The 15111-nt window shown below is 38.6% G+C and overlaps 1 protein-coding gene across 2 annotated transcripts in view; it reads right to left on the bottom strand.

Annotated features, from left to right (window-relative positions):
• Positions 1–15111, bottom strand: part of TMCO3 (transmembrane and coiled-coil domains 3) — an 82148-nt gene that overhangs the window by 46790 nt on the left and 20247 nt on the right. For both annotated transcript variants that reach the window (XM_036757140.1, XM_036757141.1), the window contains exons 2-5: positions 11975–12490; positions 5227–5406; positions 3279–3470; positions 1292–1420 (exon numbers count right to left, since the gene is read on the bottom strand). In XM_036757140.1, coding sequence (XP_036613035.1) covers positions 1292–1420; positions 3279–3470; positions 5227–5406; positions 11975–12418 — 945 coding nt within the window. In that variant the 5' untranslated portion in view covers positions 12419–12490. The remainder of the gene's footprint in view (positions 1–1291; positions 1421–3278; positions 3471–5226; positions 5407–11974; positions 12491–15111) is intronic.

Here is a 15111-nt window from a genome sequence, read left to right as displayed (position 1 = left end):
TTTGTGTCAACTGGTGTGCCTTGTCCTTCTAGTGTTAAGAGCCTCCTTTTTATTAAAAGTGATATTAAGAAATACTATTTAAATCTAAAAAATCTTTTAAAAAATCTAAATCTGATCTTTAAAAAAAAAATCCTTTCCTTGACTTTCTTGTTTGAAGATGACAGATTGAGGAAAAGGATTAAGGATGGAAATGAAAAACTGACCAAAGAGAATTTCTAGACTTCTTTATCCCTTGTAGGATTAGCCTATGATCCACCTAAAGGAAGTACCTTCCATTCCATTCCAGGGGAATTCTTCTATAATTCCAAAGAGATTCTTGATACTAATCTCTAGGAGGAGACCCAGGGATTCCTAGAAGGGAGTGGTCCAGGAAGGAATGAAATGGTGACCTTGTTCTCAACTACTCTGGAATGTTAATCCCAAATGGTATTTTTACATGTTGCGATTTTCTTCTTTGATATTCCTATAAAATTGTCTTGGGGAAGAGAGACTTGTTGGGAGAGGATATAAGAATTATGCCAGTTTAGACACTTCTCCCCTTGATGGAAATGGCTTGCATATTAGATTAATATTAAATAAGATAAAATTATTTCTAGTAGTCTTGTGCCTAAAACATAAAATACAGTCCTAAAATATGAACATGTTGTCTACCCCAAGAGAATGTAAAAATAAGCATCTGGAAAGGAAAGATTATTTCATTTTTGTGTCTTTCCTCGTGTGGTGCCTGGCACATAGCAGGTGCTCAGAATTGTTCTGTGAAGTTTGGAATCAGTAAAGGGGCCACACGTGGGGACCTAGAGGGCCACATGTGGCCTCAAGGCTGCAGGTTCCCCACCCCTGGATTAGACTGTCAATAGTATATAAGAAAATAAATATAGTTCAGAGGCATTCAGCATGGGCAACAAAAGCCTTTTTAGCACCTATTAAACAATCTTTAGAGGGCCTGGTTCTTTTCTTTCTCTCCACTGAGGCTAATACTCAATGCAATAATAATCTAGCATTTACTTAAATACATGCATGCTTAAAAATAATTCTGTATTGATATCTCTAAATCAGATATAATTTAAAAAAAGAACAACTTTACAGAATTGGTGATTTGACCAATAGGAACATTGGGATGATTTCTTCTGAATAAAACATGAAATAAAAGACTACTTTATCAGTGATTTAGTTTAAGGGAAACTATTTTCTTTATGAGTTTGGGTGCAAATTTCTTTTTGGTATTTAACCATCTCCGATATAGCCTTTCAAATCAATTAACTATTGAAACAGATGTAAACCCTATTCTTACCTTAATACTGTTTAGTCCTGAAGGCCCCAGTAATACGCCACAAATAATGTAACCAAACATTGTTGGCAATCCTATCGTTGTGCACAGCCAACCACATGGCAAAGATAACATTCCTATGGTAACAATATCCTAAAAAAGAACAAATTTAAAAAAATTAAAAATAACTGTTGAATGAACAAAGATTCTCTCTTTAGGGAGATTACGATGTCAAATGAGGAACATTATTAACTTTCTTTTTCACCTGTGCAACCTCACCAGAAGGTGTTAGGTTTGTTTTCTTTGTATTTTATTTCTGAAGCAAGTAAAAAAAAAAAAAGAGAAACATACTAAAACAGAAAATAGGTCCTCTATTAGCCAATAACATGACCCTTCCTAACACTTGCCCTGTTATTTGTTTCCCTGAAATGACTATACAAATATAATGAGGTATGCTTATATTTAAACTTTATCTTTTCTGGTACAAGAGTTAAGGATTTCAAGAAAAAACTGTCTTATACAAGCTGTGTTTCAACCAAAATCATAGTTTTATTGTTTCTCACACCTTCTAGTCAAATGCCTCTGCCTACTAACAAGCCACCAGAAAACAGACCAGCACCATATGTGTGGCAACTGAGGGAAATCAGAGACCTTTTCTTTCCCCAACCCTCACCGGACACGGGACACCTCATCTCTGATGGATGCTTGTCTCTACCATCCGTGCCTCTGTTGGAGGTATTCCAAGCCCCATTCCACTCTCATTCGTGGATCCCCTATCCTCATGGCCACTGATCATATGCCCGGCCATTGCTCCCAAATATCCTCAGAGATTTGCCATTTGTTATTTGCCATCGATTTGTCCAGCTCCACACTTTCCTGAGCTCCAGTCTTGCCTTACCAACACTCTCTTGGACATCTTAAAGTGGATGCATCACAGACATCTCATACTCAACAGACTACGAAACAGGGTAAGGGATACCTCTTCATGTGAGAAAAGGGTGAAGAAGGAGACTGTAGGGAACAATGCTTAAGTGAGGTGAGATAAAGAAGGAGGGAAAAGAGGAAGCCTTCTGTGAATGGCCTTAATATTTTCACTGAAATGTCAACTGAGGTTCTCAGGAGGAAGGGACAAAACGGGCAACTTGATGAGATGTGAGAATATACGGAACAATCACTATGAAGACTGAGAGAGTGAACTGATTAAAGAGACGATGTAACAATTTGAGATGACGTAACATTAATTTGCTGTGTGCTACAATTATATTACATAATCACTCTTTAACTCACTCTAGGCACAATGCTAAATGCCAAAAATAAATATAGCTTATACCATCAAGGAGCTTATATTCTACTGAGTACAAGTACTATCAACTCTATTTTATGAACTCATACAGCCAGTAAACATTTAAACATAAATCCAATTCTCGGGACTTCAAGTCCAAGGGTCTATCCACTACATTATGCTGCATATTATTCTTACAAAGAATACAAAATTTGTTATAGTCCTTGCATAACACAAATACTTTGCACCTCAACTTGGTGATTCTAGGATGCCTTCAAGTAGATGTACCAAAATTTTCAAAAGATGAAATTTCAATTTACAAAATAAATTACTCATCACTTTTTTAGGAGGAAGGGTAGTTGTCAGAAAAATAAATAAGTATAATGTATTTAGTACCTTCAAAAAAGTTGGGAATTACTGCTCTGTCAGAATCCTCCATAATAGAAAAGCTCCTAATTTTTTTATGTTATTATTTAGATCAGGCCTGCTAACTGGGTAGGTCCTTTAGCCACTTCAAAAGATTTCTTCTACATACAAAGGATATTTTCCTCTACATTTTTCCACATGCCACCTGAAACTTGGGCATGCTGCAAGCAGCCCGAGGGCCTTACAAGGCCAAAGGTTGTGCAGGTCTGTTCTAGATAGCCTACCAAACTGGTATAGTCAAACTAATAAAAATTACAAGTACTAGTACACAATTGTTAAAAATACATATCTTTGAAATCTTACCTTTATAAAGTGATGATCTGCTCGAGGGATTGTTGAATCTCTGGGCTTAGTCAATATATACTGATTGTTTTGGGAGTCAATGAGCATACTAAGACCCAAGTTATCTTCTACTTCATGTTTTGAAACATTTCTCTTAGAATTGGCCTCCTCCTCTTCTACTCTCAAAACTGCCTCGAAATTGACCCCTCTTACCTGTAGGAGTAAATAAAACAATGAACAATAATTTGCATTTAAAAATCTTTAGAATTCAATGAGGAACATTCATTTTTTGGAAAAACAAACATTTTTTTTCAGGTAGAAAATGGACAAAATGGCAATGAAAGATTAATTTCAATATATCTATTAAGTATAAGTTTAATTATGGTGTAGGAAAACAATTATCGACCTATCAGTTGAAAATCGTAGCAGCATGAATAATAGCTATAACTTTAAATTTAAAAAATAAGCTTAAAAAACTTACAGACACTCCAGATATTTTCTTCTTCTTCAGTCACCTACTTTGGTGGGCCCCGATGACACGTCCAACAAGATTAAAGGCTTTTAAAATGTTTGTCAAGTTTTCTTCTCAAGTGAAATTACTCAATTTCAAAAATATTTTTGTTGCTTTTCATCTTTTCTCCTCTGATGTGTGTTTTTCCTTACTATGCCTGCCAATGATCACCACCTTCCAACTGCCAGATTTCCTATATCACACATACATTTCAAGGTCCAAAGCCAATTTTCAGTAGTGGTTCTAGCTTTTCATTGGTATCTTAGGGGCACTGATGCAACTCCAAAGCATGGATTCCTGCTGAAGGCATTTAATGAAGCTACATCCCATGATCTTTCTCCCTTTTGTGTCAGTACTCTTCCTCCTCCCCTACTCCACCCATTCTCCACAGTATGCTTCCCATATTATATATAAGGAATGGGGTCATAAGTCTAATAAGGCCATGTAAGAAGACTGGGAAACAGGAAATGGTCTTTTAACATGTATTTCATGATAAGTGGGGCTAACTATATTTGTTGAAAAAGCAGCAAACAGGAAGGGAAAGATAAGGAAATAAATATTTATATAGAGCCCACCTACTACATGACAAGCACTCTAAGTGCTTTTGATCCTAATAACAATCCAGCAAGGTAGCTACTTTTATTATTATGCCCATTTTACAGTTGAGGAAACTGAGGCAAAATGAGGTTGTGACTTCACCAGGATCCCAGAGCTAGTAAGTGTCTGAGGCTAGATTTGAACTCAGGTCTTTCTGACTCCAGACCAAGCACTCCATCCATTGTGTCTTCACCTGTCTCTAAAGTTGACAAATATGCTACTCTCCGGGAACTTCTTTCAATAGAGGATATTTAAAATTTCAATATAATAAGTATAATGGCAAGTAAAGTAGGACTTTTTGCTGTTTTTTCTTTTGGAGTGCTTCTCAGCACTAAGGCAATCAAGTGCCTTTGATTGGGCCTTGCCTTTGTTTGAATCAAGAGTCTTTGATTGAATCAAGAGTCTCTGATGACCTGCTTAAGTCACAAGAATTCTAGTCACATGGCTGTGATGCCCTCTGACCCTGAAGAAGTGTATATATACTCTGAGGTTAGAATTTTGCTTTGGGGCTCACCCATTAGAAGAGTGTTTGTGTGATTTGGCCAGATGAGACTCTGGGTAGCTGTTAAAGAGCCTCCCCCACCCCCTTTGAAAACCCAGATGTTGGTGCCTCTCTCTCTGGTAACTATGTATGTATTGCTATGGACAGACAGTTAGAAGCCCTGTCTGCTAATTTGTATAAGCAGATCAAAGAACTTGTGCTAGCAGCCCTCCTGTGTGCTGGTGTAATTGTCGTTACAGTAAGTCAAACTAGTCTAAATTTGAATGTATAAAACCACCTAAACAGTATCTCATTTGCTTCAGTGTGAAGCTCAGATATGTAAAAAAAAATCCAGAAATCTTTCTTATCATATTACTTACTGACTTATTGTCATCAAAAGCATGTTCCTCTATTTCTTCCTCTAAACGATCTGCTGCCTTTTTTACATCTTCAAGAATTTCATCAAGCATGGAAAGACTTTTGTTCTGATGTTGCATATTTTTAAGGGCTTCAACTTGATGCTTTTCTGCTGCCAAAAGCTCAACATACTCCGTTTCTTCCTGATCAGTTTTTAGAAAATTAAGAATGAAATTTAAAAGAACAACAACAAAACCCAAGGCAATAACAGTTTAAACCACCTTCCCAGGATTGAAAAAGGAATTATTCCTTTGAAATAGCTTTACTGAGGCCAAACTTCCTCTTTAGACATTCAAACAACTGCCTTCTTGACAGGCAACTGTCAATAATCTATCCTGCGTAAGAGTGTAAGCTCACTGCAAGTTGGGATTTAATTCTTTTTACTTCCAGTGCCTGGAACAATACCTGACATAAAGAAAGGAATCAATAAACCACTTAATTTAGTGATGGATTAAAGCTACTGTTCCAGTCCCTAGAGATACAGAGATTGAAGACACTGTCTCTGCTTACAATCTCACAGGAATGATAAACATGTAAACATAGAATTACACAACAAAATCAATCAGTGAGTAAGTATTTTTTAAGCACTTACTATGTATATGCCAGGCACTGTGCCTTACCCAGTGTGGATACAAAGCAAAAACAAAACCAATCACTGCCCCCTAGGAACTTACCATTTAATGGGGTGAAATAACATGTATATAAATAAGCACATATAGGATACATATGGAATATATTGCACTTAACTTTAGAGTTGTACTATCAACTAGAGGGGCTAGAAAAGCCTCCTCAGAAGGTAGTATTTGAGCTAATTGCTGAAGGAAGTCAGGGAGGCTGAGGAGAGGAAGAAGAGCATTCCAGGCCCAGAGGCAGGACATGGAAGTAAAGAATAAGATGCTCATAAAGGTAGGAAAAGACCAGATTGAGAGGGGCTTTAAAAGCCAGAGAATACTATCCTAGAGGCAATAGGGAGCCACAGAAGCTGACTGTATAGAGGGTGACATGGTTAGAGCTGCACTTGGGCTAGTTTGGAGTAGGAAGTGGTGAGGCAGGGAGAGATGATGAGTGGTGTAAGGGATGACAGAATTTTGTTTCCACAGAAACCATACAAACATAATTTGAACAACCTAAGGAGTCATACTTAGGGCCAATGCAAAAGATAACTTGATTGCAGAAGAAAGCAGTGGGAGATGTTAATTAAACATTTCACTCAACAGCATATCTAAGAGCAGTGCTACTCCCTTTCCTTGTTCTCTGGGGATGCCTTTTTCCTGTATCAAAAACTGCCAGGCCAGGTGAAGCTCACTAAGGATGAGGTCCCTTGACCCAGACGCAGTCTTAGATAATGGGACTTTTCTTATGGATATCCTGGGTTGAATCTTCAACTACCTGAGTGATGCAGCTATCTTGGGATGAGATAAAAAGTATTTATGGCTTGTCATTTCTTTACTAAATAAAGTATAAAGACAATGAGGATAAAAGGGGGGAGGAAACTGAAATGTGGAAATAAGAGCTGTAAGCAGGGTGGCTTTTACATGTTTTTAGATAGGCTGTAGATCCAGAAATACCCGGCCAACGGGATACAGGGGAGGGAAATGCAAATCAGGATATGACATAAAAAGCTTTGTAATTGTCTGAAAGGGCATGTCTCCTTATGGGTCACCTGGGCTCTTGCTGTCTCTAGCAAGAGAATGAAAAATAAAATCTTTCCTTAATTCAGTGACAGCCATGTGGAGTTTTTTGGTATGATTATTTCTCACAGTGGCTGAGGTACATGAAGAGGTGATGAGGTACATGGAGAGAAGGAGATACATACAAGAGCTCCTATGGACATAAAAATGATAAGATCTGATAATTGATTGGATACCTGGGGCAAGTGAGATTTTAGAATAAAAGATACATGTAGGTAGAGAACCTGGGCTGCTGGAAAGAAAGAAACGTCCTTGACAATATGGGAGTTGAGAAGAAGGGTGGGTCTGGGGGGAAAGATAGGGAGTTTTGTTTTGGACATGTTGAGTTCGAAAAGCCTGTAGGATATCTGGTTCAAAACAAAGTATTAGAAAAAGTCTGAGGAAGGAAGAGTCACTTCTAGTTTGGAGTCCCGGGGAAGGTGATAAGTAAAGGCTTCATGGAAGAAGGAGGACCTAAATAGAGCTTTGAAGACAGGGGTTTTAATAGGTAGAGATGGAAAAAGTCAGGAGAGGCCATTCTAAGTATGAAGAGCAATGGGAATAAAAGGCACAAAACTAGAAGAAGGATGGGAGTAGAAGACTTTGCTGGCATGTAAGGCATTTGCAAAAGTAGTATGAAAAGACTAAAAAAGTTGCTAGGGCCTTGAATACCAGGGGAAAAAAAGTTTGCATTTCATTTGGTAGGCAAATGCCAGCCACTGGCATTTCTGAATGCCACTGGATTTTTCTAAGTAAAGTAGTGATGCTAATTAGGAAGACACAAAATATAAATGTAATGGATAGATCAGGTAAGAGAAGACTAGAAAGGAAGTTATTAAAACAGTACATGTGAGAGATAATGAAGGACTTTAACAGAAGAAAAATCGGTCACCCAGCAAACATTTTTTAAGTGCCTACAATGAGTCAAGTACTGTGCTAGGAGCAACAAATAAAACAGTCTCTAATCTCAAAGACTTAAGTTTCTAATTTCTAACAGGGGAGTTGACAAGAACTAATGTAAGTATATACATGATAAAGAAAATAAATACAAAGTAATCATTGTATTTGAAAGGGAGGGCACTAGCAGTTGTGGCAGTGCTTCAACTGCTTCTTAAAGGAAAAGAGGGATTCTGTGAGGTGGTGAAGAAGGAACATTGTAGGTGTGGGGGATAGTGCAAAGCCAAAGAGATGGGAGATCAAGTAGGAAGGTGGGAACAGATTTGCGAAATATCACAGAGGAAAAAAAGGACTTAATAATGCCTAAATAATCTTGGGCGAGTTACAATCTCTTTGAGCCTGTTTTCCCATCCACAGTAGGGATGGCTCCTTGGCAATCCTCCTCACCTAGATATACATATATCTCATTGATCTGTCAGGAGGTTCAAATAATAGTCTTGAAAGTAATTTGTCAACTTCTGATGCTTTATAAGTGTATCTTGTAGTAACTAACACTATTATCAGTTTATTCACTCAACATTCCTGTGACTTCTCAGCCCCAAATACCAGTCACATACTTGACACATAGTAAGTACATAATACATGTTTATTTCATTTATTCATTTACATCAAAAAAGTGATTTGTAAAGCACTATATGTGTGGGTATCTATGTGTGTGTGTGTAGACAGAAAAACAGATAGACAGATACAGGTATCACTTCATTTAATCCTCACAATCACCCTGGCAGTATAGGTATCGTTAGCTTCTCTAAATATCAATTCCCTCATCTATAAAAGGAAGATGAGTAGCTCACAGAAGGGACTTTGGAAGTCAGCCACAGCCAAGTCCACTACTTATTAGCAGGGCCTGTTTGCCTCCTGGTGCTCATCTCTGCCCCACCTCAGGGTCTACCACACTGAACTTAATGTGGATAAGCTGGCCACTGAAGTTTAAAACTCCTGAGTTTAAGAGATCCTCCAGCCTTATAGGTGAGGAAACTGAGGTTCAGAAAAAGTGACTTGAACATAACACAGGTAATAAATGGCAGAGCCAGGATCTGAAGCCAGGCCTCTCGATTCCAAACTTAGTGAGCTTTCCACTGCCCAACACTTTGTACTTCAAATGACTTCTTACTCCACTTCTACTTAAGGTCCCTCCTTTCTCTAAGTCCTCTATTCTCTTTTCAGGATGGTTTTGTTATGGATTGGCTAATGTGAAAAGGTAAATTTTATATATATGACGTGGATGTGGACATACAAGCGGTCTGAGAGACAGGGCAAATGAATGAAGCAATGATACTCAGCATGAATCCTATGCTAACTTACCACGCTAACTATCTGACAAGTTACTATGTGGATGTCAGTATTAAAGCTACAAAGCTAGTCATCCACCCATCCATCTATGAATAGCATCCCTTTTCCCTGTCATCTTGCCCAGGCTGGAAGTTCGGGGCCACCCACAGCCAAGTCCACTACTTATTAGCAGGGCCTGTTTGCCTCCTGGTGCTCATCTCTGCCCCACCTCAGGGTCTACCACACTGAACTTAATGTGGATAAGCTGGCCACTGAAGTTTAAAACTCCTGAGTTTAAGAGATCCTCCAGCCTTAGCCTCCTTAGTAGTTGGTATTAAAGGCATGTACCATCATATCCAGCCAATGTAGTACATTTATAAAAGCTACTTTCTTAGCTTAGATGTTGGGGTGCATGCAGATGTAAATGTGCAAAGGGGACATTCTCACATGGGGTTGCAATAATAAGCTTATTTTAATGAATGGAAATGACAGCAATGATTAAGAATTTATAATCAAATCAAATGGTTTGTATGTAAAAACATTCTGTTTCCACTGTATCAGAGTTTTACATATGGTATATTAGGTAACAAAATTATCAACGGCAATCAGGTGATTTGGTGTTTTAGGCTAATGCTGTGGTTTTTATAATTTAAACTGTTTTCAGTCCTCACTTCTTCAGTGGGAGACTAAAGCAGATTAACAAAGCATTACTGTCTTCTAGCTATGTACCCAGAACAGATCCTTACATGGCACCAGATTCAAGAGGATAAGAGGAAAATAAAGAATAACCAGAGAGCCACCAGGGCAGTTATTCTCTAGTCTAGAAAAAGGTTACCCAAGATGGTTGAGTTCTCCTGGAGAACACTTAGGCTAAAATAATTGTTTACTATCCAGGCCATGACTCACTTCCTTCAGGACTCAACTCAAGCACCACCTTCTACATGAAGGCTTTCCTGATTCCTTAGTGGGTTCCCTCCATAGCTACTTTGTATTTAACTACCATGTATTTATTCTGCATATACTTACATATGTACATGTGTTGTTTTCTCCCAACAGAATGTAATTACAAGAGCAGGGATTATTTTATTTTGGTTTTATATTCCCAGCATCTAACAGTGCTTGGCACATAGCAGCCGTTTAATAAATGCTTGATTTATAGAACTGGAAGGGAACTTACAGGCCATCTAAAATAAATTCCTTATTTTACAGATGAGGAAACTGAGGTCCAGGGAGGTTAAGTAATTTGCTCAAAACCACACAAGTAGTGACAGAAGAGAGAATGAAGGATTAAGAGGCACTGTTCCAACCAGCGGTCATTATAACTAGGGGACAGTGACTGGGGCTTTCCCCAGGTAACCTGCATCTGGGGGATGGAAGAGAGAAGAACACAATATTAAGCATTTCTGGAGGAGGAGACATGCTTTCTCTTTTTTGTCATCCATAGATCAGAGTCCTTTGCTAGTAGAGTCTCCATACAGGTAGGAAGTAAGGAGTTGGGAGGGGAGGGCTGAAGGTAGTCAGGCCCTAGAAAGAGCAAGGGAGGATAAGTCAGAGTAGGGTCACAAGCTGCAGGTTGTCTGTGGGGCAGTGATAGAAATGAGACTTCACCTTTCCCAGCACAAGTATACTGTGGAGACAAGTGACAGCTGAGAGGGTGGTGTCCCAGGGAGCCACACTCTATCTTGACAGCACCAATCAATTGAAGCTTTTCCCAACTCTAAGGGATGAGGCACTGGTTGGGCCAGGAATGAAAGCTTCAACAGGCCAGATGCTGCTTAGTTATAGGATGCCACATTCTCAGCTGTCACTTATCTCTCTGATACACCTGGTGGTCTATCACTTTGGGCAGCAACCCTGTTCTACAGAAAAGTCCTTCCCTCCCAGAAAAGCCTAGGTCCTCTTGTTAGAGTTCCCACAAGTCCTGCTTCATCTTGGAGCATTGCAACCTCCTTTCTTAGAGAGTCCACAACTTGAAATGTCCTTTCTCTGTGGGCAGTTCCTGGTCTATGATAGGATTTCCTCTGCCATAGAGAAGCCAGACCCTTATCTGTGAAGACTCACATGGTAGGGGACCCTAAAATCCCCAACCCTTACTCCTTGCCTTCTATCATAGTCAAATAAATATCCAAGCTTATATATAGGTTTCCCTCATAAAATCTGAGTATTTAATTTAAAATTTTAATATTGGATTGAAACATTAAAGAATTAACATTTAATCCATTTTAATTTTAAATTGTAATCACTATCCGCACTAGATAGTTAAGTCACTATTGTAGAAAGGTGTCCTAAAAACATAATTGATTGTGGTAAAAATGTTCTTTTAAGGATGAGTCAACAACTAAGGAAAATTTAAGCATATTTTCAGAAATATGAACAAAAACATTGTCAATTATAATTATACTATAAAAACTATGATTAACACATATTAAGGTATGGTAACATACACAGCATGTATAAAATGTCTATGAAAATGAAAGTTTGTTCTCCCATATATTTTCACTTTAATTTTTATTAGCAGAATATAGGTAACGTAACTAGTACTAGTTTTTGGTAACATGGAGTGCACCGCATATTTCATTATTCTGGTAGCAATGTTATATGTGAAAATACTAAGATACTTAAGGGAAAATCTTCTCATATGTGAGACACGAGAGTATATATTTTATTGCAAGCAGACACTTTTGGTGGCTTATCTCTAATGAAATATTATCAACTTGAACATTTTCCTTTTTGTTCTCTATGTTTCTTCCTAGTTCAAAATGAACCGCAGTATCTTCTTTGAGAATACTTAATAAAATCTGAAAGAACTAACCTTTATTGCAGCTTCCCTCAAAGCCTCCAGTCTCTGTCTACTACTTTCTTTCATGTTCACAACATCTTTGTAATCTCCTTGCAGGGCTCTTTGGAGTCCATGGATAGCTTGAAAGACTGAATTCTCACTTTCATTCAATTCCTTTTGGAAAATTTCAAATGTGTGCACCTGAAAGAGTTTTTCTTCATCTGACAGTCCAGAATTCTTTTCCACTGCTCTTATTGCATTTTTTAGTTTGTTAAGAACCACATTCTTTTGTCGAAGAAGCCCAGATAGTTTTCTACAGTTGTCTAGAACCCATTGTTTTCTCTGAGTAATAGCTGCTCCTTTCCCCCGATGCAACTTTATAGCATGTTTTGCTACATCTTCATGTTCTGCAGCAAACACTATCAAATGAAATAGTGAAATCAAGATCCAAAGATAAATTCTTCCCATCACCTTCATGACCCAAGTTTGCAGAGCAGAGTAGTCCAAAGATAGACGTTATTTAAAATGTGCATTTTAACACATGCTGGGCTGAAAAAGAGAGTAAATACACGTATAATTTAAAATGACTCATGGAATGAAGACAATAGAATACCAAAATTAGGTAAGCTACACCCAGAAAAATACTAACAAATTAACTGTATAAGGTTATTTGCTTAGAAAGATCACAATCTCTGCCATATCTGTTAAAAGCCAGTCTAGTGATCCCTAAGCCTAACCCAGTGGTTTGGCTGCAAATTATTTTAAGAATGGATATACCTACAAGAAGTTTTTATTTTTTAAATGTTCATACTTTTCAAAAGAAATCTGTAGGGAGCCAAGATGGCGGCTGGAAAGCAGGGACTAGCATGAGCTCCCTGCCGAGCCCCTCCAAAAATCCATAAAAAATGTCTCTGAACCAATTCTAGAACTGCAGAACCCACAAAACAGCAGAGAGAAGCAGGGCTCCAACCCAGGACAGCCTGGATAGTCTGTGGGTGAGATCTATCCTGCACAGAGCTGGGAGTGGAGAGGAGTGGAGCAGAGCAGAGCCCAGCATGGGTGGCGCAGACCAACCAGACCAGGAGCCGGGCGGAGCGTGCCCTGGCGCCCTGAATCAGTGAGCTGCAGCAGTTACCAGACTTCTCAACCCACAAACACCAAAGACAACAGAGAAGGTTAGTGGGAAAAGCTGCGGGAGTGGAAGGAGTTCGCAGTTTGGCTACTGCCCCAGGGGCAGCGGGGGAGGTGCAGGTACAGAACTACAGCTGCAGTTGCTTCCGGCCCCAGGCCCACCTGGTGGGATGAATTAAGTGGCGGATCAGAGCAGGCGTGAAGAGCCTGATGAAGATCTAAGTCCACTCTGGGTTGGGGGTTCTTGGGGAAGAAGAAGTGCTGGTGTGGCAGAGCTGGCGCATCCCCCCAGGTGTGGAACATAGTTCTCTTAACTCTACAAGCAGTCATACCCCGCTGAAAAACTCAAGGGTCAAGTTAGTTGGCTGGGAACATGGCCAGGCAGTGAAAATGCATGCAGATTCAGTCTCAGACTCTGGAATCTTTCTTTGGTGACAAAGAAGACCAAAACATACAGCCAAAAGAAGTCAACAAAGTCAAAGAGCCTACAACAAAAGCCTCCAAGAAAAACATGAACTAGTCTCAGGCCATGGAAGAGCTCAAAAAGGATTTGGAAAAGCAAGTTAGAGAAGTAGAGGAAAAAATGGGAAGAGAAATTAGAAGGATGTGAGAAAACCATGAAAAACAAGTCAATGACTTGCTAAAGGAGACCCAAAAAAATACTGAAAAATATACTGAAGAAAACAATACCTTAAAAAATAGACTAACTCAAATGGCAAAAGAGTTCCAAAAAGCCAATGAGGAGACGAATGCCTTGAAAAGCAGAATTAGCCAAATGGAAAAGGAGGTCCAAAAGACCATGAACAAAATGCTACCTTCAAAACTAGATTGCAGCAAGTGGAAACTACTGACTTGATGAGAAATCAAGATATTATAAAACAGAACCAAAGGAATGAAAAAATGGAAGACAATGTGAAATATCTCCTTGGAAAAACCACTGACCTGGAAAATAGATCCAGGAGAGAATTTAAAAATTATTGGACTACCTGAAAGCCATGATCAAAAAAAGAGTCTAGATATCATCTTTCAAGAAATTATCAAGGAGAACTGCCCTGACATTCTAGAGCCACAGGGCAAAATAGAAATTGAAAGAATCCACAGATCACCTCCTCAAATAGATCCCAAAAAGAAATCTCCCAGGAATATTGTTGCCAAATTCCAGAGCTCCCAGGTCAAGGAGAAAATACTGCAAGCAGCCAAAAAGAAACAATTTGAGTATTGTGGAAACACAATCAGAATAACACAAGATCTAGCAGCTTCTACATTAAGAGATCGAAGGGCTTGGAATATGATATTCCGGAGGTCAATGGAGCTAGGATTAAAACCAAGAATCACCTACCCAGCAAAACTGAGTACCATGCTCCAAGGCAAAATATGGATTTTTAATAAAATAGAGGACTTTCAAACTTTCTCAGTGAAAAGACCAGAGCTGAATAGAAATTTTGACTTTCAAACACAAGAATCAAGAGAAGCATGAAAAGGTAATCAAGAAAAAGAACAAGAAAAAGAAATTTCAAGGGACTTACTAAAGTTGAACTGTTTTGTTTACATTCCTACATGGAAAGATGATGTGTATGATTCACGAGACCTCAGTATTAGGGTAGCTGAAGGGAATATGCATATTATATATATCTTTATGTATATATACGTATATGCGAGTGTGTATGTATGTATATATGTATGTGTGTATGTGTGTGTGTGTATATATATACACACACATATATATATATATACATATATATATATATATAAAGAGAGAGAGAGAGAGAGAGCGGGCACAGGGTGAGTTGAAGATGAAGGGAAGATATCTAAAAGAAATAAAATCAAATTAAGCGATGAGAGAGGAATATATTGAGAGAGGGAGATAGGGAGAGATAGAATGGGGTAAATTATCTTGCATAAAAGTGGCAAGAAAAAGCAGTTCTGTAGGAAGAGAAGAGAAGGCAGGTGAGGGGGAATGAGTGAATCTTGCTCTCATCAAATTTGACCTGAGGAGGGAATACCATACATACTCATTTGGGTATCTTATCCCACAGGAA

This window comes from Trichosurus vulpecula, chromosome 4, assembly GCF_011100635.1.
Source record: "Trichosurus vulpecula isolate mTriVul1 chromosome 4, mTriVul1.pri, whole genome shotgun sequence".
Classification (NCBI taxonomy): domain Eukaryota; kingdom Metazoa; phylum Chordata; class Mammalia; order Diprotodontia; family Phalangeridae; genus Trichosurus; species Trichosurus vulpecula.
Note: the sequence above shows the minus strand (reverse complement) of the source record. Positions and strands in the feature narration are given on the sequence as shown.